Genomic DNA, 26134 nt, shown 5'->3' on the forward strand with positions numbered 1-26134 from the left:
AGTAGCCAATAAAAAGTTATTGTTGAAACCTGAACAAAATTGCAGACATTTTATTAGTGCTTGTCTAGACATCTTTTTAAGTAGAAGAAACTTGATAGAATTGTATTATTCTTCATTGAAAAGTGTTTCATGTCTCAAACGAGAAGTATTATAAAATTCATTTATGCAATTGTTTTGTACATTTAAAGTGCATATTTGATTACAAGTAAAAATATAACCATACATATGTAAACAAAGGTTATAAAGTTTGGCTGGTAATGTAATTAATCTACAAAACATGTATCTATTAAGGTAGGAGGTCTTAATAATAATTGTGAAACACTCTTATGTTCGCATTATATAATTATTGTTTAAAAATGCATGTAATAAAATATGCATACAAATGTTATTTTGCATATATTGTTTAACTTTTGATTTCATATGTGAAACATTTCATACTGAATAAAAATATGAAGGTCAATTTTAATTATTTCTTTAATATACCAAGCCGTTGCCATTAACGTTTAAAAAGTTATTATTTAAAGTTTTAATTAGTTAGTTTATTTGAATGAACATGGCCGTTTTGTATAGTAAAAAGTAATGAACATTCTTTGTATGAATTTCAAGATGACTTAACATTTTTCTCTGTGATAATTCTTGATCAGGAAATATAAAATTTTGTAATTTACAAAGGAAAAGTATCCCCCAGATTCTCATGGACTTATACTATAATTATATAAAACTGTATGCAATAAAATACACAATTGTTATTTTACATATATTGTTTAACTTTTGATTTAATACCTGAAACAATTCATGTTGAAGAAAAATATTGACCAGTTTTAATTACGCCATTAATAAACCAAGTCGGTGCCATTATAACTCAAGAACATTATTATTTTAAGTTTTAATTAGTTTATTTGAATTCGCATGGCCGTTTTGTATAATAAAAAGTGATGAACATGCTTTATTTGAATTTTAAGATGACATGTTTTTTTTTTCCTCTGTGTAATTTATTCTTGCCAAAGAACTACAAAATTTTGGAATTAACCATGAAAGAGTATTCCACCCACCCCCTTATAGACTCTACCAGATTCTCATAGACATTCATGCTCAGTATATAATTGAATTTAGCTTGGCAGTGTGTGAAGAGAAGTTAGTATTCATTTTATATCTATTTCGACAGATCGATTGGGTTCTGAATCTAATGAAGAGATAAAATTTTTGTAGGTCTAAATACGGAAAAACAAATTTCATTTTCCTTTTACTTTCTCGTATAAAAAGTATACAAAATGAAATCACTACAGTCGTTAAAAATATTCAAATGGGGAAAAAACACACTTCTGAAATTGTGTCTGCCTGTTGTTTGAGCATGATAATCCAAAAACGCTTTGAGATTGACAGGTGAAATTTGGTATATGGTCTTTACACTTAATTTGCAGGTTTTTATGAAATATGGAAAGGAATCTATTAAGAAGAAATTTGCCTCCCTGGCTGTCCAAATACAACTGCGAAAGGAAGTTAATTTGGATAGATAATGAATAAATAATATTATGTAAAGTATAGACACATATTAAATATGGAACAATTCATCAAAGAGTCGACAACTTATCGGTCTACACTTTTGTATGCAAATAAATCTCATAATATTAAAAAATCCAATGACTTAAATAAATGAAATTTGGTCTGTGACATTGTGATTACAATTATAATTCCGGGTCAAATTTTGGCATCAATTAGGAAAAAAAAGCGTTATATTATCTATATTCGGTTTCCAGGCACTTGTGCATTAATTGTATCTCGGCGATTAATAAGAAAAACGATCGCAAAAGATCACACGCTATTACATCCTTTCGCGACTGTTGTACCCCATAGACGCGTGGTAAATAATATACAAGTACGTACCAGTTTTCTTTCTATGCTACAAATCAGTAGTTTTCTATTCTCTGAAATTAAAAAACCTGTCATTCAGGAAGTTCATAGTCTGGTCCAAGATTAACAGTTTTATACGAGAGCAGGCGAGACATATGATAGGAATATGCGAGAAAGTTCTGAAAAGATTACTCCTGTTAATTTTCAACTTTTTTTTAATTATCTTACTGATCTTTATAAGATAATACAAATAACCAAACTATCTACCTATTAAAGGGTTTTATCTACAATGGGTGTTCAAATGAAAAGGTACGAAGCGACACTGTGAGTATAAATGACGACTTTATTCAAAGTATACACCAGAGGCCTGAGAACAACGATCCCATTGATTAACGAGCCGAAGGTTTCCTTGTTCCCAGAATTCATGTGGCCGTGACGAGACTCAGTCCTTCACAGCGTCCTTGAGTTTGCCGTGCGAATTGAAGTGCTTCCCTTTCAGATGTTTTTTCAGGGGACCAAACACATGAAAATCGCAGGGAGGCATGTCCAGGCTGTAGGGCGGATGGTCGAGCTGGTCCAACTTGAACTTGGCCAGTTCCGTGTGTGTGACCCTGGAGATTTGTGAACGCGCTTTATCATGGAGTAGAACCACAACCTCCGTGAGTAACAACGGTCTTTTGTCCTTGATGGACTTGCGTAGTCTTCCAAATGTCTCACAGCACACATCGGAGTTAATGGTTCTTCTGTGCTCGAGGAATTCAACAACTAGCGAACCTTGGGCGGCGCTCTTTATAAGAGCCTCTGCTCTCTCCTGCGCAGGTGGACGCCCGTGCATGCTCCGATCTACGCCAGAGACTCCAATCGCATTCCTAGATGTCTTGCTACGTTTTCCCATAGTGGTGTAGGCAAATGTGTTATTGGTTACGTTGTTACGACGTTTCGTACCTTTTCATTTGAACGCCCCTTCTATTATTAGCCATAGATAAATGAAATTAAATATATCCCCTTTTTGTGCTTCTTGTGGTTTAATACTTGGACCTGATTGTTCGAAAGAAATTTAATCAAAATTCATTTTCTTTTTTTATTGCTAAAAAATGTGCCCTTCTAGACAGACTATTATCCCACTAATCTCAAGTTTGATTGTCATCGATTAGTTAACGAAGGCTGTAATAAAAAAATTAATGCACATAACCGAAATGCCTAACAAATAAAGTATTTCTACAAGTTCTTCTACTTCTAACAAGTAAAATAATGTAGACTTCTTATGACCTTGGAGGATGTGCTGTCTGTCTCCTCATCCTTACTTCCATTATACGTTCAAAGAATGCAGATTTTTATATAGCGCCGAAAGAAGATACTGCATGGTTTAAGTATACGAAGAAGCAGAGGGGAGAATTCCCCGCCTTATATGCTAATATAAAAAATGTTATGTATGAAACGCTGATTTCTTCAACTTCTGAGATAGATTTTGTATCTTTTGTCAAACTGGAACGTGTTAGATAAAATAAAACATTAAAACAATCTTATGACTGCGCTATCGTCTGCTATCAAAAATGCCATTTGATTGATTATCTGACACCTAAAGCATGATCTATGACAGTCAATAATGTGTCAGATCATTTTTTTCTATGATGATTCTGAAAATGAGGTTCTGTACATTGTAACAAAACGGATTGATCCACTGAGAGAATCACTAGACCTTAAAACATTAGCAAAATGTATCCATGAGTCTTGCTTGTTCTGATTTTGCACGTCTGGTCACAGAGCCCGCCTTCCGATTCTCTTTGAGACTATTATCTCTACTACTACTAATGGTAAATGTGTGTCTTTGTTTTAGTGTGTATGTTGGCTCTATGCAGGCCAGACTGTTTTATCTAGGTTAGTACAATTGACACAGATATATTTTGAAGGGCATATGGGGATTCTTTGGGGGGAAATTTAATTAGCTAAATATTAAACGAGATTTTGCTTCATTATTACTATACACAATTTAATATTGAATGCGATTGTGAATATGGAAGAATGCCGAATTAACAATATCATATATTATGTTGCAAATTGTAATGAGCGGGGATAGAATCTGTGACCTTGTGGTTCGCAGTCCAGCAACATGACCATGATACCAAAGCAATTGCTCGGGTAACGTAGTTGTTAACTGGCTTATAAGCTTTCACCAGAGACTCTCCCTCCAGTGAGTGGGAGGTGAGACGAACTATATGGCTGTTGAGTGGCGATGTATTAGCTGTTGATTCTAATACGCCTGTACCCATTTGAGAGCGCCAAGCGTTATGGCGAGCATGTGTGGTTTCTGATGCTGTTGCTGCGTCAAGTGAGTCTGAGAACTTTGGCTGAGGGTAGATGGCGCCACAACAGCAGTACGAAGGTTGAAGGTTCATCGTCCGAGGTCACCAATGTAGCGGATTGGAATGCGCGAGGATAGAAGCTGGGGCCTTGTGGTTCGCAGTCCAGTAACATGACCACAATACAAAAGCAATTGTTCGGGTAGCGTAGTTGTTAACTGGCTTATAAGCTTTCACCATAACTATTTAACAATACTGAAGAGCACTAGTATTTTTTGAACGTATTGTGAGCGTAAATGTTTGGTTTAACAGTATTAGTTTTAACTAAATAATTCTTTTTTATTCAGATTTTTATTTCATAAAAAAATAACTGAAATTATTTTTCATTTAGAAGAATTTTTCTACTATTAATGGCTAATATTACTATGGAGAAAATATGTGTTTGTATTTCTGTGGGCGTTGATATTCTGTAGGGTAATTCTGGAGGGTTTTCAACATTTTATTAGAATTTTCATAAATTAAAAATCAAGTAAGTTTTGATGTTTCTCTATGATTACTTCTAAAAATAATAATACAATATTTTTTCAACTTTTTAATATTAAAAACATATCTTTTTAATGTTGTTAATTTAATTATTTTACATTTTTTGGCGATCTTTATATGAAGCGTTTGTATATAATCTACAATAATACTTTTCATTTTCGCAAAGAAGTTCAAATCCTTTGCATTGTTTTTGCATTATTCATTGCATTGCATTGTTCAAATCATTGCATTGTTTGCATATTCATCAAATATTTAACCGTGTGTTTTTCTTCCATTTTTAAAAGCCTAGAAATGGAAATTTTATATCCTTTGACAATGTCGTAATACAATATATATATATATATATATATATATATATATATATATATATATATGTGTGTGTGTGTGTGTGTTAGTACAATTAGTAAGGCTAATAGATTAATTCATGGTAGAGCTAAAAAGCTTTAAAAATGGCGGAAGTATATACTATATAATATCCCTTTATATACTGTACAATATCCCCAATTTTTTGTGCAATGTAATAAATTAATCGCATCAATATTGCACAGAATATTCGAAGAAAATGAAATTATATTAATTGCAGAGAAAAAAAAATGTTTCAATTCACTTACCTCTCTCTCATTGTTTCCAAATCCAATGCCTAAATTCGGCATCGCTCGTAAAATGGCTACCATAGACTGTATTGTATTACTATAAACAACGGGCTTGTACTGCTTAAAATCTTCTTGCGTAAATCCACTGTCGTGGATAATTCTGAAAATAAAAGAAATTTTATTGTTAATTTTCTCATTAAAGAAATCATGCATGAAATTCATTTGAATTTCATTTATGTACATAATGAGAATGACAAAATGAATGAATGCACTTGGTTGTTAAATGAAATTTCTTTAAAAACTAGATATTTATTCAGATATGATTGTCGTGATTCACTGTAATTTTCTTACCAACCGTAATTATATCCCATCCCACTTCATTCACATGTTTGCATTTCTATCATGATGTGTATATTTATTCCTTTTTTTGCTTTCATATGCCGGCAGTGAAGGAGCGAAACACAGCCGGATGACAGCCACTTTGATTAACGTTCAATTCGTAATTTAACGAAATGGACTGGTCTCATATCAGACAATGTTTACATCACAATTGCCAACTTATCAAAGCTAATATATTAATTTATAAAGATGGAATCTGTAATTTATTTCATCATTTAACAGCGTAGCTTTCCTTTTTTTTTTTTTTTTTTTTCATTTTAAGAGAACCCCCAGGGGGGGCACCTCGAAATGAGGATGAGATGCTTCCGGCATGGTGGTTGGATCTCGTCACCCTGTAGGGTACACTAATAGGTGGGGGATCTGGCTCCTCCCATCGATGACGGGACGTACTTCCTTCGGGGAGGGTTGTACCGTGGCCGGTGACGGCCCTTAGGACTCAACCACAGTTCCCGCCAATGTTGCTGTTGCGGCGGTCCGGTCAATCAGTTTCTATGGTTTAGAGTCACAGCTGTTCAGATACTGACCACCACTCCTATAACATCGGAAAACCCATCTCACCACCTGCACGGCAAGACTTCCGCCAGGCCCGGAAACTCCAACAACCAACGCAGCGCATCCTCAAGCTCAGACAACTCCATTCAGTCCTGCATAGCCCATGACATCCCTGCTCCAACCCAACCTAAAACCAACCATTCCTGCTCTAACCCAGCCAAGTCAGCTCCTCACCAGTCTAACCGAATTCAGCTCACCTACTCCAATGCAACCCACTGCAGCTTAAAAATCTTTAACCCAGCCAACTACAACTCTGCCAACATCAGCTTCACATCATCAGCCCAATCACCATTACCTCCACATCATTAGCTTAGCCATCTGCAACTCTCACTCTCCCTGTCCACCCAACTGTTTAAATAATCGTTAAGATTATAGTCGCAGGGGCATGGAGAGGTGTTATGTTAAGTTTCTATGGTTTAAATCCGTGTGCCTTCGGGCGGGTCGGAGAGTTAGGTGGTTGACTTTTCATTTTAAGAGATTTTGTGTAGATAGAAGAAAAAATTTTCAGAAAAATTTAAAAGATTGTATAATTTTTTGTGAAAGTATATAGTTTCAAAATTATAAAACTACTTAGTCTGTTATGCTTCTGTATTTATTTCTATACCATGTTGATATCGTATTTCGTTTTTCTTCAATGTGCCTTGAATTGGAAAATCATTGTACAATTAATCAATAAAACACGATATCAATAAATAATAAGAGACTTAATAATGCCCAATGCTTATAGCTGGTGAAAACCTTTGCACACGATATTAGTAAAAAAAAACCAACCATATTTTTCTTTTACATTCATTTACTATATTATTTTTATTACAAGCGCATGAACCTAATAAAACTATCTCTAATAACCACTATTTTGGTCATACGTGAATGAAAAAAATATAACCTATGTCAGAAGATTAATTTTCACTGAAGCATAAAAATTCAGATATGATTTAAAAAAAGGATAAATATAATAAAAGATAAATGTCATATATAATACCAGGAAGAACAATTTTAAATCATGAAAAGTGATTTAAGCTGTAATTCCATTGAATGAATCTAAAGAAATTCATTAATTCTACATGTAGTAGTACTATGATGAAACTCAATGATTGTAAATGCATGAACATAATTAAATACAGTTATTTTAAATGCATGAATAAATACAATTATTCTAAGAAATGCATGAATCAAATGCAATACAATAATATTAAGTACATGAACCTAACGCAATTCAATGATTTTAAATGCATTACCCTAATAAAGTAAAATGATTCTAAATGCATGAATTTAATAAAATATAATATGCATGAATCTAATGAATCAATCACTGATAGATATCATCTGCATTACATCTAAATAAAAGATCTTTTTTAGGTGATTTTCGTTTACTGATTCAAGAATATTCAGAAATAAGTAGAGAAAATATTAGTCAACCCAGAAAAATTGTTTCAAAATCGTTTACAAGTTCATTATATTAGATGTATTCTAATATAATGAACTTAATGAATTTAAGTACTTTAACCTAATGAATCACTTATTGATAATCGCCATTTGAAATATACTGTAATAAAATCTTCCTTTTTTGATAAACATTTCTTCAGAAATAAGAAAGAAGACAACTTCTTATCATGCAAGACAAATTTGTTTCATAATCGTGGAAACAGACGGTAAATGCAATCTTAAAACGACAGCTTTTATAAATAAACACATGCTTGAGCAATTCTGAATTTCTCAAAAACTATATAATTCTTTATAGGACTAAATGTCAAACTTGCAAGACCCTAATACGGCTTTAGTGATCCAAAACCTCAAAATCACTTTCAAAAACTTTGCGAAACTGTCGTCTGACAACTTAGTCAATAATACCAACCCAAATAGGATTTCTAAAAATATCGCTCCAATCTCAAGGCTTCTGTATGCTTGACCTTTAGAAAGAATGACCTTTGACTCTTGCTACCTGTCTTGGTTAATAATCTCCAAGGCAAAGTCCGATTTAACATCTAAAAATAATTTTTTTTTCTCCTTTTAATGTCTATTTCAGCTCCTTGTTATTTTGCATAATATGAATTGCACTAGTCGTTTATATAGAGAAGAGACTTTGTATCCACTCCACTTAGGGAGTCCATCCTTCCCCCTTCCCTTAAAATAATATATTATATTGAGGCTTGTGGTTATTAAACTTTCTATGAGGAGTTTTTATTCCGTACATAAACAAGAACCACAATAGCTTTACGACAGACAGGAGAAAAAAGACAAAGCAGGCTATTTATAGTAACCGAGATCCCTGACTTTCATTAACATTAGCAATTAATGCCAAAGGTGAAAGAGTTATCAGTAGTGACGTCATCAGTGACGCTCAGGAGGTAGGAAACCAGTGATATTGGAGATGAAAGACTGTCACTAATGTTCTTATTTGGAGAAAACGATTTTTAAATGCTTCACAGTGATGTTTGGATTCATCTTGAATTTTAATAAGTGTTTGCGGAAGAAAAATATGTATATCAGTAAAGACTCATAGTGGTCACTAAATTTTTTTTTCATTTATTGAAAATGTCTCAACTAACACAAAGCTATTATGTAGAAATGAACCTTAAATGCTTCATTGTGATGTTCGTATTCATGCTCAATTTTAATAAATGTTTGCAGAAGAAAAATATTTATATCAGTAAAGACTCATAGTGGTCATTAAACTTTTTTCAATTGCTGAAGATGTCTCAACTTGCACTAAGCTATTATGTGGAAATGGATCTTGAACCCTTATTGTGGCAAGATTGCTTTTTTTTTTTTTTTTTTTTGAAGAGAAAAAAAAATGTACATAGGTAGATTTTTTACGCTACAAAAACATCAAAAAAATAAATTAAAAAAATTCTAGAATGTCATGTGTTTAATAAAATTAAGTTAAAAATTATTTTATAGTGGTAGTATATTTTTATAAAGTTGTATGTATGGTATACTATACAAAATGAACATAAGGGTTAAATGCTTCATTGTGATGTTTGGATTCATTTAAAATTTTATTAAGTGCTTGTAGAACAAACAAAAAATCATGTAGTAGAGATAACTCTTAGTGATAATTATATTTTTCTTAGTCATTAATATTAAATGTTCTGAATCTAAGCATAATTATTTGGAAGAGACTAATTTTAATAGACTCATTTTTCATAATAATTTTTTGGTTAATCTCAAATTTTGTTATGCATTTCTAGAAAAAAAAATATTTATAGTAGAAATGACTCATAAGGACAGCTATACTTCTTTATCTAACAGATATATCTTATCCTACTTAACATTGTTGTATGCAAATGAATTTTAAATACTTCTCTGTGATTTTTGCATTCATTTTGGAGTTCATTTATCGAAGAAAACTATTTATAATGAAGATGACTCATAATAATAACTATACTTTAATCGGTCGTAGATATTCCTAATCTTACATTAAATTATAGGGTGAAAATGGTTTTTAAATGCCTTATAATTTGTTTTCAAGTTGAATTTGAATTTTATTAAGTGTTTATGGATGAAATATATTTAGATGACCCATAATATCAACTGCATCTCTTCTCAGTTATTAATTTGAATATATCTTGAATGTTTAACTTCGTTTTATTCCATCCCGGGAGGCATGATTTATGTACAAGCAGAGCGTATAAAGCATGTTTAGCTCCCGGCGTGGTATAAGAGCGAAAGAGAGCGTACAAAGAGAGAGAGAATATTTTTCCCTGTTCAAATACTATGAGATTCTGATAGGGATTTCTTTAGACGTGTCGATTTAGACAAGGGGGATTTTGGTATCTTTTAGAAGGATCTGTTTAGGTTAGCAATTTTTTATCCCTTCACTCAGAGCGTGGGAATCGCTGACTAAAGTACTTTTACAGAGCTTTCTGTTGCATTAATTAAATAGAAAAAGCGGAATAGGATTAGGAAGTAAGATAAAATTTTAGAATGAATTTAATATGGGCTAACTTTAGAAACTTAATTAGGATTAAATTAAATTTTAATTTATATATATATATATATATATAAATTTATTTTTTTAAACTGATCTTCGTTGTTTAGGAAAGAGCGCCAAAACACTTTCCCACTATTGTTTAAATGAGCTTTTTTCTCTCTCTCCAAAGAAATGGATTAGAATAATTAGAGATTCATACAGAATGAGTTCTAGCATACTGAATATGAAAACTGTCTTACTTTATATATTAATAATTCTTTCTTTTCAGCTTCTGCTATGAAAAATCTATATTAATCTTTTGTTAGGTCTTAGTATTACGTATGATGAGGTTTCAAAACACATGCTCTTTTCTTTAATTGACAATATCTTTTTCTTAGTTAAATGTTTAAAATATATCGTGAGATTTAAACATCGAGATATCTTATCAGTCGTTTCCATCACAGAACTTGCTCTTTAAAAATATATTTGTAAAAAACAGAAAAAGAGAACTGAGGAATTATACGATCCCTTTGGTAGACATTTATACTTTGTTAAGTAAATTCATTCTTGACGCTGAATTTATTTTGAATTACTTAAATACAATAGTAAATAATAAAATTTTGTTAATAAAAAATAATAAAGTGAAGAAAAACTTCTGAACGTGATCTGAGAGATTGAATTAAGGTTTTTGGCATATGCCAAAGGGTCATTGAAACCGCCACTTTTGCAAAGTCCATGAAATTATATATAAAAGACAGAAACCGTTGTAGTCTTAATTGAATGTAAAATGAAAAATATACTCAAGAAATGTGATAGAATGCTTATATATAACGGAGGTTTAATACCTAGCCGTGTTCGGCTAAAAGTGTTATTAATTATGAGGATTCGTTCATTATCTTAACAGCATTTATTTGATTATGTCAAACATTTTCATGGATTGAAATTCAATTACTATTTTTAGCCTGAAAGCATTTATTGTTTCAAAAAATAAACAAAAGAATTTAAAAATAAAAAAGTAGCACAGGGAATAACATTAATACTTGAAACGAAAATGCAAAAGTAATATGAAAATGCTTTGAACATACTGCACTTTATAAAAAAAAATTAAATTCTTTTATTCAAATATTAATAAAGTGTTAAGCGGATTAATTTAAAAAAAGATCAGTTTTAATGATAATTTTTTTGTTCATGCATGATTTAATTTAAATTACAATAATTATAAATTATTAAGTTAATTACAAAATGTATATTAAAGCTAATTATGAACATAAATAATTAATAATATAATCTCTAAAAAAGATTATTAACAGTAAGCGATAAGATGAAGATAATAAATAAAAAAATATATTTTTAAAAATGGAAAAGACTTTTGAAGCTGTTTTTCCTTCATTGCATAAAAATAAATTGTACGAATTTATAGTTATTAATATAACAATGTTTGAAGATGATTCAAAGAACAACAAGATATTCTTAAATAACATCGGCGAAGTAAGAAATATGACTTCTATTTTATTTGCAACAAAATAAGTTTTAAATGACTAACAGAAATAATTTTTTTAAAAATTGTAACAATTAGAGACAGAATGAGTTGTAAAAAATTAGTATTATTAAAAAAATAATCTGTTTTTATCAAATATCATGAGTTATATTATGAGACCCCAAGTTTTTACTTGATGCTTAATTAGTTAAAATTCTAATAAATTTTTCAAAAACTTCCTTCATGGATTATCATTTTCACCGCCTAAATACATATGTTTCAAGTTTCGTTGCTCTTGGTCAAACTGTCTGTCTTGTAGAGTGCCAAAATACACACATTCCTTTTAATATTATTAAAATCATATTTTTTTGCTCCAAGTTTAGTAGCTCTAAATTCAGTGATAGACAAAGGAAATACATTTAAGCTTGCGTCAATGTTTTATTGGATTTTTTAATTAAAAATGCAATATTTATATTTGTTTATTAGTAAAATATTAATCGATATAAATATTAAAAATCTATACTAATATTATAGACAAGTATATGCGTGCCTTTTGGTGCTTTACAATGCAGACTATTAAATCGAATTTGGTATAAATATACTTTGAAGCATAGAAATGGTACCATGGTACCATTTATTAAGGAACCATTAGTTATGAATTAATCAAGTATTTGTTTTCTATAATTCAAGAAATCGTTTGGCATATTAGAATGTTATTTTTTCCTGTCTCCCCCCCCAAAAAAAAAATTTCTTTGAACTGTCTTAGTTCATAATGTTTGTCATACCTTGCACACTATTTTTAATTTTTAACAAATTAAATAATAAAGAGAAATTGTTCCGTTTCTTCTAGATAACTACTGGAAGAAGCACCTCAAACAAAATAATTTTGATAGCATTTTAAAATTATATTTTCAACAATATCTATGCAATTTTCGTACGTTTTTACATTAACTTTGCCAAATTTTTAATAATATTTCCTTTAAAGATTTTCAATAATATTTTTGATTATTAGAGTGAAAATCAAATCTGCTTCTTTTCCTCAAACCTTCAAATTTGGTCTTTCTCTCTATTAAAAATTGAAATAAAATTTATCCACTGTTTTCGCAAATTATTTTTTAATGACGCTAATATTTTAAGAGGATATTTTGTCTCATTTTTTAATGATCTTAAAAAAAAACAATCCCTAACAATCATTCATAGCGTTATCTTACTTTTAGGAGTATAGTATATATAGTTACGAATTTGTACTATTGCATCCCTAAGCGCGTTTTTCTTTATGCTATCACTTTCAGGTATTCATATTAATTTTATTTTTGAATTGTATTATTTTGTTTTATTTCAGAGTTGTGGAATATATCCATATACGGTTTTGGAAGAAAAAATACTCTTCTCCTTTCCCATTTGTCATCCCATTAGTATTTTAGTGAAATCAAAATAGATTGGCGCATGCGTAAAAGCTTGGAAAATTTCATATTTAAAAACGTACAGTATCCTAGTAGCAAATTATGTGTTATATTCATGATTGAAATATTGTATCAAGATTGATGAGCAATGAATAACGTCTTATTTCTGCTTAGTTTCAGATATGAAGTCTGCTTCAAAAAATACTAAAAAGTAATCTATTACAGATTTTTATATGTTTATGTGTATGTTAAAATTTCTTTTTAAATTATTAATAAATTTATCTTTATAGAAGTCACGTTTGCTTTTTATTTCTGTAGCTAGGAGCCCTTTTTCCTATATATCCGTTACTTTCACTCATCTACCGTAGTTCCACGAAAATGGGGGGCCGCGGTGGCCCGGTGGTAAGGTCTCGGCTTCGGAACCGGAGAAAGTAACTAGTGGAAGTGGTCTCCCGGAATTTTCTCGCATACTCTCCAATAAAGGTCTTATCATCATCATCCTCTTCTTACATAAAATTGGAAATCTTAGATATGGCTGGCCGCGGTGGCCTGGTGGTAAAGTCTCGGCTTTGGGAGCCGTAGGGTTTCAGGTTCGTGACCCGATTCCACCGAAGAACCGTCGTGTAAGGGGGTCTATTGCACGTTAAATCCGTCATGCCAAACGTCCTCCCGTTGGTGTGGTGTGGAGAGGGGGGTGCCAGCTCAGGTGTCGTCCTCGTCATCTGACCGTGGTTCAAAATGACGAGGTCCGTCCCAAAATAGCCCTAGTGTTGCTTCAAACGGGACGTTAATATGACCAAGACCAAACCCATCCACGAAAATGGCTACTGAAACTTCTTCAAGAAAATTTGCATCTGTTGTAAAAATCACATAATACTAATTAGCCCATAGTTGGCAGAGTTTTAAAATAAGGTTCCTTTTTGAAAGAATTGAATTTTATAGTTAGATTTATCCAGATTTTTATTATACATTTACAGAAAGAGAAATTCATGATAGATAATTTAGTTAAGTAAGTATCCCTTTATGAATCATTCGAGTACTATTTGGAAGCTGTTATATGTTTTCACAGATGTGGATCATAAAAGTCTTCTTCTCAAACTTATGATTCACTTGACAGAAAGTTAAAGCTAATACACGACCATTTGGAATATTCTGCGTATGTATAATCTAATCTGCCAAATTTCATCGTCTGATTTTCGTATTTTGGAAATACAGTATTCCCAAGTACCAAAATAGGCAGATAATCTTCCCATTTTGATATATTTCCTTACTCATTGATGTATGACGGCAATTTTTGGATAAAACCATATGCAAAAATTATTCATATAGCGTTTCTATGGTCGTTTTCGTTTGAAATATTCATTTTTAAATTTTCATAAATAGACAAGCATAATTCGAGCAACGTGTCTCAAATTCTCAGAAATTGGAAATGTATCAAACTTATATTCCATTTTTTTTCATTTTTTTTTAATTGCGATACTTTTTCTTAGTATATTTCGTATATGAGAAAATAAAAAATATCGAATCCTTGAATGTATAACTCTGTAGCATGATTAAGATCTACGTTTGATTGCAACTGCCTTTATACTGTGTGCCAATTTTTATATCATGCAAATTACAAAGAGAATGCCACGGTTAAAACATTATTATGTGATAACTGTGAAATAAAAATCCTATTTTGAAGATAATATTTATAGAAAATAATTTTTTGTTATACTTTGCTCAGTGCAAAATCCACACCAGTAGATTTGATTAAACTGTAAAATTTGGGTTTGAATATTTTTCATCAATAAAATTAATTATAAATTATGTTAAAAATCAATTTTGAAAAATTTATAATAATTAAAGAAAATAAACACAATTTAAACCTAATTAATACCAATAAAAAGATGATTTTTTTAAAATTTCAAATTATTTCAAAAATTACTTTTTGTGTAATAATATATCCGAAGTCATAAAGGATATAAATATTTCATACAATAATAGTAAGTGTAATAAAATTTTGAAAACCCTTTCTTGGAAAATACTTTCATCCTAAGAAATAAACACATGCCGAACTTGATAGCTCTAGGACCAACAGTAAAGCATTCTGATTAATTTCTCATCATACACAATGCATTCTTCAATTTACAGATAATATACTAGCATATAAACAATATTTTATAACGAGACAAAAATTCACTATCCAACTTATAATGATGATTAAATATATGGAATGTCTAGACATTCGATATATTTAATCACATCAGACATTCGGAATGTCTATAAGTGCTTTATCTGAATGTAAAATAAATATACAGCACATTCTTATTCAGCATATTACTGATTCATGTTATTATATTAGTCGCACTCATGCTATCTTGCATTTAAGTAAAAATATAAAAATATTGGAAAACAGATAGAACGTTTTTAAAAATCAGTAACCTCGTCAAAGATGTTTATCGTTGAGATTTTCAGAGCATTTTCACATTGCATCCCATGCATTATCTTGATTTTTTTTTTAAGGATTTAAAATCTAAATAAATGAAATAAAGTTACGTTTGCACTATAACTATTAAACAGTAGAATGCATTTTAATAAACCATTTATAGAAATAATTCATTTTGAAGTTTCGCATATATTATTTTTGACATTTAACCCTCACACTTTCTGAAGTCTTATGTTCTATAATAAAGTAACAAGATAAAATTTGATTCGTGATTTTTGAATCATTATATTACGCAAGTTTTCTCTTCATGCACCAGCTCCCACCGGAAGGCATATCTTAATTAAGGATGAGAAGCTTTAGGTATGGTGGTTTGTTCTCGACACTCTGGCGGTTACAGAAGAAGGTAGGGGTCGGTTCCTCCCACCGAATACGGGACGTATTTCCTCCCACCGATGACTGGAAGAGTTGTACCGTGGCCGGTGATGGCCTTTAGGACTCAACCACAGTTCCCGCCATTGTGGCTGTCGCGGTGGTCCTGTTTTTTAGATTATTCCGTGTGCCTCAAGGCGTGTCGGAGTACCCAGTTTAAGGTTAAGTTCTCCATGGGCCAAAGCCATTACTGTGACGACACAAGACTTATGCTTACTTTTTCTGCATTTTTAAAACATTACTTAGATACAAATCAACGCTGGCGAAAAAATATCAATTAAAATAAAAAAAGAAATTTAAAAAAAATGCTGGTAAAATATTCAAAGTCGATATTAATTTTAACACTTTTAAGTTTTAAAAAAATTAATGAAAATGGAAAAAAAAATATTGCGCAGAAATGAAATTGATATTATTGAAATGATAAAATTTTCAGTTTTTATGTGATTTAAAAATATTTATTCTGTATATTTGTAAGTTCAAGCATGATTTTACCTGAACTTTTGAAAAGGGGACGTTTCGGTTAATTACTAATTAATCGAACATTTAATTAACTTTTGAACTTTGAAAAGTTGACAATATACTTTCTCTTATCTTAAATAATAGTTTAATGAATTTTATTTATATTAAGATTCTATTTATTTTCAAAATACTGTATAATTTGATAAAAAATAGAAAAAAAAAATATGGCATCAACAATCTTAAGTGGTGTCTCAAACTTAAAATAAGAATGTTTTACTTTAGATTTGTTATGGTGTAAAAATTTCTAGGTTGCACACTTTCATATAACACATAATATATTTACAGCGTTTCAACGAAATATAAAGTACTGATTTTCTTTTCTTCTAAAGTGCTTTAATAATGCAATCATAATAGAAGAACAAAAAAAAAAAAAAAAAAAAAATCTACTTATCCCTCAACTGAAAACAACTGGAAGCAGTAAAGCTTGGCGACGAAAACGAACTCGGAATTATTTTCTACACTTGCAAGACTTCTTTTTCAACAAGTGATCAATTCTAGAAGCTTAAAACTGTCTTTTTTTTAACAAGCAGCTGTGTTCGGTGGCGAGAAAACACGGGAATTGGTAATTCTGTTGAGGGAGAAGCCCGGGAAATGTATCTAAACCACTAATCGGATGGATTATTTTCATAATAAGCTCATGTTTTTTCATTGTTTGTTACAAATTTTCCTCGCAGCTAGGGTTGCCATAAGTACAGTATGTACCAGATTGTCACCGCTTTTCATTACTTAGTCCAGTAATACTATGTATCCTTTTTTGTAACGTTATCTCTCTAAACTCTGCGTGAGACATATGGCGCAATTGTGCGATTGGATTGGCGGCATAGGCAATACTGTGATTTTATTCAACCAGTTTGTATATATAAAAGATTATTTAAAGAAATATAATGCCAACAAAAATTGCAAGGCAACTATGATATAGATTATTGAAAAACAGAGGAAGTGTTCCCCCCAAAACTTTCTCGCATACTTTCTAATAATCTTGTCATGCCAAAGAACGCATTGCATAGTATTGATGTACAATAGTACGAAATATTAACTTTTGGCGTGAATTCAGCATATTTGCAGAATCTATCTACTATGCCATCCTTGGCGAGAATTTTTTTGGTGCATAATCCCTGGCATACGATTGATAACATCCTAAAATCGAATTGACTGGATATTTTACTATCGCATTTCTGAATTAAAAAGTAATTTAAGCGTTAATAATACTGCATTGCAATAAATTGGGGGGGGGGGGCGTATACCTGTGATTGAACCTCTCATGCATTTAATTTACATAATTTATATATTAACAACAACAGGGTCAAACATACGTATAGATTTCCCGTTAATGGATTGCATTCAAAATTTGCTTTTGAAATCTACAATTTGGTCAAAAAGGCCACATACCGAATTTCGTGCTTGAAGTTTGCTGAGTTTTTGAGAAATTTTGTACACAGGCAGACAATTCCAAAATCTTGCATTTCTGACTCAGGAAGATTTGAAAAGCGAAAAATAATCCAAATTTTGAAGTCAAAATTTTTAGCAATTTTAATACTTTCTCTTCGTGTATTTTGTGCATAAAAAATATTTTTAAATGCATTAAGCAATCTATTGGTAATCTTTGATATAACTTGTATCAGTTCTACTTAACTTGTCAAGTTATAAGTATATATTCATATATTTCAAATTTAAATTAAATTTAAAAAAGATCTAACTTGCAGTAAATATTAAAAAAAATAAGTTATAATGAATTGCAAGGCCTCAAACGGCATTAAATATTCCTTTTTTTGGATATCTGCTTTTCCTTTTAATTAATTTAATTAAGAACTAGATAAATATTTTGTTTATGAAATTGCGAAGAAACACATTCTTTTCTTAAAGAAAAGAGTATTCTCCTGTTTAATGGCATTTAAAAACGATTTTTACCTTTTCAGAATTCCTTCTTTTTCGATTAATAACAGAGTCTATTTAAGACACTATTAATTGATGAGTACAAAATTAAATTGCTTTTTTTCAAATAGAAATAATTGTTTTTTTCTACAAAGGATGTTCAAATGAAAAGGTACGAAGCGACACTGTGGGTATAAATGAAGACTTTTTTCAAAATATACACCATGGGCCTGAGCACAACGATCCCACTAACGATTAACGAGCCGAAGGATTCCTTGTTCCCACAATTCCTGTGGCCGTGATGAGACCCAGTTCTTCACAGCGTCCTTGAGTTCGCCGTACAAGGTCCTCTACGTGTTGACTTCCTCGAGTACAGAAGAACCATTAACTCCGATGTGTACTGTGAGACACTCCGAAGTCTACGCAGATCCATCAAGAACAAAACACCGGGGCTACTCACAGAGGATGTGGTTCTGCCCCATGATAACACACGTCCACACATCTCCAGTCACACGCGCGGAACTGGCCAAGTTCACGTGGGAGCAGCTCGACCATCCGCCCTACAGCCCGGACATGTCGCCCTGCGATTTTCATGTATTTGGTCCCCTGAAAAAACTTTTGAAAGAGAAACGCTTCAACTCGGGTGGCGAATTCAATGACGCTGTGAAGGACTGGGTCTCGTCAGGGCCACAGGAAGTCTGGGAACAAAGAATCCTTCGGTTCATTAATCCATGGGATCGTTGTACTCAGGCCTATGGTGTATACTTTGAATAAAACCTTCATTTATACCCACAGTGTCATTTCGTACCTTTTCATTTGAACAGCCCTTGTATTTATTCATACAAGAAATGTGAAAAATAAATAGGATTTCACTTATTTTGGGCGCTTATTTATTTGATAAGGTTTTTGAAGGAAAGGAAGATTAGCACACAAATTCGTTAGCATATTTCATTTTCACTTTTATCCATTTATTTTTCACTAAGTCTATTTCAGAACTTCCGAGAATACATTAAACAGTTGAGTTTGTCGTAGAGCAGACAAATTATTTTAACGGAAATTTAGAATTCAGCTAACGATTATAAATATCAAGGGAGGCATTTCTTCTAGAAATAATAAATTTCTAAAATTATTACTTTAAGCCATTTTCGTTCCGTTACCCATTGCAATGGCTCTTATGGAACGACTTTCTGAAGATTTCTGCATACCTTGATTGAACATCATTTCAAGAACGAAAGCAAATCTCGTTCACAATTTTGAACATATATCATCCACCTTCGTCAAACAGCTGGTCCGGAATGAATATTTCTTGTGTTTAATTTCAACTGAATCTTTTCCACGTAACTTAAAATTTTATGACTCCAAAAAAGAATTATTAAGTATCAAATTGTGATAAATATTTAAAATATGCATGTCAAAATCATGTCATTTTAACATTATCATTCTTCTGTTTATTGTATACATGAGCCTATCTAATGGAGTTAAGTCCCATGACATCATAACTCCAGTAGCCTTAAAAGAGACTTTGAAGTCTCTTACAAACTGCGCGTTGTCTTTTTCGATACCATAACTTCACTTTCGTATCATTCATGTATACTGCTCAGATAATACAGAAAACTCTCAACAACAGAAGAAAATCACGCGATTAATTATTTCATGAAAGCCTAAAAACGGTACTGTTTGAATTTTTTTCAGAGGTGAAAAATATAATTAAAAATTATGCAAAAAAACTATACATATTTCGAAAAATTGCCATCATTTAGAAACAATTATACGATGAATAAATTGGCAGGGATAAAAAACATTCTAAATTTTATAATGTAAAGATCAGTTTTGTGCAATATTTTAAAATATTACAGACGAAAAATATCAAAATCTTACTCCGTTTTTAATTAATAAAACCTATAATTAAAATTTTTAAACAATAAGTTTAAGATACACATTTCTACTTCTTAATACTTGGGCAAAATGTATTAGTTCTAGGTCAAATGTTCTAGCCTTTAAAGTGCCAACAGATACACACGCGTACAGCCTTCTTCATTAATATTAGAGATAAAGCTTTGCCTATGTTTACTTGTGAAAGAGTTAATCCGCAAATGCTTTATGATAAGCTTTATCTTCTTAGCTTTTATCTGAGCATATTTCATTTTTACTTCCTAATAAAAGCTAGGCTTTGAGATGTGATGTTTTATTATTAGTTATTTAATTCGGTGGATATTCTAAATTGCTCATGAATTTAGAGCAAACTTAATCTTTAGAGGGGCATCCTTTTTTATGTATGTTGATATTTTATTTCCATATCTATCCTCCCCCCCCCCTATATCGGGTCCTTGCAGAGCTTTTAGATAAATTCCTTATAGAAATATTACCGATCACGGTGATTTTCATCGCACGACTTTGGAATATTTTCTGCGTAGTTTCTCTATCACCCTTGATGTCCATAATAATTCAAGTACAAAAAAACTGAAGTATTTTGGATTGACTTTACATTGAAGAGAAATATGCTTTAGGAAAGGTGAAAGTCCGACCGAGTTCGTAAATATATCAAGCCTGGACCTTCGATTCTGCAGCATGAAAAATCTGTCGAAGGTTGAACGTTCTCTAGTTAGTGTAGAGTGAAATTTAGGGAGGACGATTTTTGATTCAAGTGTCATCCTCATCATCTGACCCCGTATCGACCTTAAATGATCAATCTCAAAACAGTTCTCGTGTTGTTTCTAAAATGGGACATTATTCTAACTCGTTCACCTACAGATGGGACCCCTTCAGATATGAGAATGTGACATTTCTGATATGGAGATTGGTTCTCTCTTCTCGGGTGGCTACACTAATGCTGTAGGGTCGAATTAAAACCACTTCCATGACTGGATATATCACCTACAGGAGAGTCTGCTCTGCGGCCAGCAATGGCCATTAGGGCTCATTCTTAATTTCAGAATTCGTGCTGTCATGACGACGGGCATTCAGATTATATGGATGTTTAGAATGTTTCAATATCCGGATCCACCAGGATATTGCAACACTTGTAGGTTATTTATCAACTATAATCTGGACAAAAAGAAATCAACCTTCGCTCTCCGACTTGCTGATAGGAACATTTTTGCTGATAGGAAAATTAAATACTAACCCCTCTAATTAAACAAATAAGTAGACGCTCCCTATTCAAAGCTCTATGGAAAAAACACCAATTGTCTTAAGAACACAAAATCGAATTAGTATACATTTCAAAACACAGGGAAACGAATGCTGCAAAGAAAAAATTAATAATTGCCAAAATTGCAATTTATTCGAAAAATAGAGAGATCCGAATCCGAATATGGAAATACGATGCATTGGTTTTCAAAAATGAATATTACAATTTCGCATGGTGATTAAAAGCAATATAAAATACAACCATGGTGTTCATAGGAAATTAAAAATAATAGTTGAAAATTTAAATTCAACACCACAGTTATAAGTCGCCAAATGTGTCTTCAAAGCCGGGAAATCGTTCAGAAACCATTAGAATATCTGTAAAATTCTCTTCCTTCCCATGAAACTAACTCTGCAGGGAAGTAGTTTTACAGTTTCGTAACAGCGAGAAATGTGATCACTCAATCTAATGGCATTTCGCAACGCCGTTTGTCCCTACGCATATCTGCAACATTTCAAAATTTCAACCTAGACATACACAAAAAAAGTGTAGGATATAAATTATTGCACCGCCTCAATATCCTTCGTCTTTCTGGAGAAACTAGCTAGCTTTCCCTGAACATTTAAAACTGAGTTGAATTCTAACTTTTACTTACTAGTTTTGACTTCAGATGAATGACAATATTGTTTTATCTTTTGTTTTTTAACAACGTTGCATTCATTTATAAATACGATGCATCACAATTATCAAAAGATTTGTTCACTAGATGTTGAGGAAATTGCAAGATTTAGAGTTTTCTAAGTCCGAAAAAAAAAACGGAGCCTTTGCTCTATTTTTAAGCATGATGAAACGTAATTAAAACATCAGAAGCAAAAAATGCCAAATACACTCTCTAAATACTACTTAATTTTAAGTGATTTAAATAATCTACACACTTCTCTTCAGGATAATTATACCTATGTACTCTTAAGAAAGGAAAAAAGGCTATTGTATATCCATATTATGATTTTACAAGAAATATCATTGTTGAGGCACATTATATTTTCCAACTTCGTATATAGAGATAGAGAGTGCTCAGTATTCGAAATTATAATTATTCTAGGAAGACAGCAGCTTATATTTCTACAAATGCTCAAAATTCAAAACTATAATTGATTCCCAAGTGATAATAGCTTGCTTTTTCTATCATAAAAACTCTGAATCAGAAATCATAATCAGTGATTCCCAAGTGATAATAGCTTGCTTTTTCTACCATAAAAACTCTGAATCAGAAATCGTAATAAATTCTTAAGTGACATTAAGTCATCCTGTATGCTAAATCCAACAATCAAATGAAATAACTTATGAAATTTTCCTCAAAGTTGATGCTTATGGAGAGCATACATTTTCATCCAAAAATCTTTTTTAAGAATTTGGGACATAAACATTAAAAAAAAAATAATTTTGAATTTCCTTTCGTTTAGAGTTTTTATGTCTAGCTCTATGCATTCGGTCATTTAACCTACACAAAAGTAAGAGAAAATATACTTGTGAAATAATAATTGAATCAGTTACTGCAGAAACAATGCATGCAAGAGTATTGTACCAGTTTAATTTTGGAATTCTTTTTTAATTTTGTGAATGGAAATGAATCGTGACATAAAAACACAGAGTAACATTTGTAAATGATTCATACGGATGGCATACTCATACAATCATTTTTCCAATTTTCAGACATTCAGAATTGCTTTTCATATGATTGTGAAGCCTCATGAGTTGACTACATTCCAAGAGAACAAGAATTTCAATCGACAATATCTTTCAAATGTCACTTATTTTAAATAATTATATTTTAGTTTACCAATCAAAATGATAGCGCCCAATACTTCTCTTTTTTTTAACAAGTAGAAATTTGATATGCTATTGTGTTCGACATAAGAAAGAGCAAAGGATGATTAATCATGAAAACAATTGAACCAAAGCGTTTAAAAGAATAACATATAATGTAGGGAATGTGGTAGATATAACATTCTGACAGGAGTGTTTCTGAAAAGTGAATAACTCAACTCAAGTACTCAACGAAAGTAGATGATTTTAGGCAATTAAAAAAAACAATTCACAATGCAATATAATGTTGTGTGTTTGTATGATTATGGTCAATGTCGCAATAAAAAGCACCACTTAAATTGTCATAGTAAAAGCATTAAGTATATAGGTGTTTAAAGGAAATCATGGCCTGCGTCCTGCCCTAGGGGTAGCGCATCTTCCCCGTGTTCTAGGCGTTCCGGATTCGAGTCCTGGTTCAGGCATGGTTTTTCTCTCTGTGAGCTGCGTAAATGAGCCCCCCTGTAAAAAGGGGTTGTGGAAGCGAGTGTGTGTGTGCTATCTTCATTTGAGCTAGAAGTCAGACTTCTGTCCTTGGGTGCTCAGGGGTCTTTGCCCTCAGAAGTTACTGAGCAAAAATTTGGCTTAAATAGTCACACGACAAAAAAAAGAAGGAAATCATTCATGTGGTGGGTCTTGCATTCTGACAGGATTATTTTGGAAAAGTGGTCGAATGACTATAGTTAATGAACAAGTAAAATTGCCAAGGAAGTGGGAAGCTGAGCGGTTATGATTATGCAAGTGCCGCAGAGAAAAACATTAAATAGTCAGTTACTCTTTTCTTCATAAGATATTATATAGGTAATATATGCCTCTATACAAATGTCACCGGCACTCGCGTAGTTTTTTACATTTAGAAACCAATTACTAGATTTGGATTTCGAACTTCAGTTAATAAAAAAGGGAATAAATATAAATAAGATCTTTTTTTTTCAATGTAAAAATGGAATAGGAAATCTTTGTTTTAAAAAAGCGTAGCCTTTAATTGCAGGTGATATATTAGTTAAAGTTCAGTGTAGCTCATAAAGTTTCTGGTTTACAACTAAAGTAAGTGTGTAACGGAACTCTTCTATTTATAGCACCCATTTTATATATTACGTTGTTATATATAAAATGGGTGTTGTTATTGTTGAGAATATTTTAAGATTATAGTCTATAAGTGAACCTACTATTATCCATTTCATAATATGTTATATGGAGCACAAATTATTGGAAGCATGCAGCGTTGTGTTTATTTAGATATTTTTTTTTCAATAATATGCCAGATAAATATATCCTTATTCGTCCAATTGTAGTATAATTCAGCCATTAATTATAATTATATGATCATTAATTATTATGGTGCCGGCGTCCTGGCATAGGGGTAGCGCGTCTTCCCCGTGATCTGGGCGTCCCGGGTTCGAGTCCCGGTTTGGGCATGGTTGTTCTTCTGTTGTTCTATCTGTGAGATGTGTGAATGTGCCCTCCTGTAAAAAGGGGTTGTGCAAGCGAATGAATGATGCGTGAGTGGCAAAGTCGTACTCTTGGCCCTAGTTGGCGCTGCTATAAAAAATAAGAGACGTTCCCCTCAGGCTTAAATCGCGGTCTTCGTAACAGCGGGCTTGTCAGTGGCAAGTGCCATAAGAAACAAACAAACAAACAATTATTATGGTATTTAATTATTATGGTCATTAATTATTAATTATATTCATTATTAATTAATTATGGCCATTAATTATTAATTATATTCATTATTAATTAATTATGGCCATTAATTATTAATTATATGGACTTTTGTGAAGCTTACATTAAAAAAGAAGAATGCAAGATAAATTTATAAAAATGTGCTGCAATTTTGTCAACCAGATTTATTTTAGGAATAAGTTATTAATAGTTTCGTTACCTCTGTTGGCATCATCAATTCTTTTTTTCTATTTATCTTTAAACGTTTTTGACTTATCGCATTTACATGCATACGAACAGACAGTCAGACTCCCGTTTCGTCTACTATTTAATACATAAATACAGTTTTGGTGTAAAGACCACATTTCATGCATTATCTGTCGTATTCCGATTTGCAGTCCAAACAGACAAAGTTCATTCCAGAAATGATTTTGTTTTGGATTCTAAAACTTGAAGATTCTCCTAAATCTCAAGGATAAATATTTTTCATATGATTCACATTCAAGAAAATAAGTACAAACAACCTCTGCAGTATCTCAAAAAAACTCTCCCTCTTAATAAATTATTTTAGAAATTATTTAACATGTAATATCTGTATCCTCACTTTTAAGCAACTTTTCGCTTCAGCTCATGTGTCAGCGTCTGTCAAAATTATCTATCAAACGAAATTCTGCATATATTTCTCCCCTCTCCAGCAAAATAAATTGTGCCAGTATCTATCAAACTGCCTTTGCTGACATCCATTAGCCTTTTCGGAGTTTTGAATGAAAGATTTCTTTTCGGTTGACGGAACAGCGTCACAATAAATTTCGGGTCTGTTGGATTGCTGCCAGGCGAGAGCGCATCTTCACAAAGAGCCTGATAACGTAGTCCCCCATTCATCAGAAAGCACCATGAGCTATTTAACTTGTCAACGACTCTTTCACTCTTTTTCCCATTTGGCTGTTTTTTTCCTCATGATTGTGTTACATATTGCTGTATAATAATATAATGATGCAAATAATAATAATAATAATATAATGCCGTATAATAATATAAGGAGGCAAAAAAAATCAAATAATATAATGATGCAAAAAATAATAATATAATGCTGTATAATAATATTATGGTGCAAAAAATAATAATATAATGCTGTATAATAATATTATGGTGCAAAAAATAATAACATAATGCAATCAACAAATAATATAATGTAGTATA

At 31.7% G+C, this 26134-nt stretch overlaps 1 protein-coding gene across 1 annotated transcript in view; it reads right to left on the bottom strand.

Annotated features, from left to right (window-relative positions):
* LOC129971502 (guanine nucleotide-binding protein G(o) subunit alpha) overlaps window positions 1-26134 on the bottom strand; it is a 141721-nt gene that overhangs the window by 34403 nt on the left and 81184 nt on the right. The window contains exon 3 of the mRNA XM_056085330.1: window positions 5306-5447. Coding sequence (XP_055941305.1) covers window positions 5306-5447 — 142 coding nt within the window. The remainder of the gene's footprint in view (window positions 1-5305; window positions 5448-26134) is intronic.

The sequence above is a fragment of the Argiope bruennichi genome, chromosome 6 (assembly GCF_947563725.1).
Source record: "Argiope bruennichi chromosome 6, qqArgBrue1.1, whole genome shotgun sequence".
Taxonomy (NCBI): Eukaryota; Metazoa; Arthropoda; class Arachnida; order Araneae; family Araneidae; genus Argiope; species Argiope bruennichi.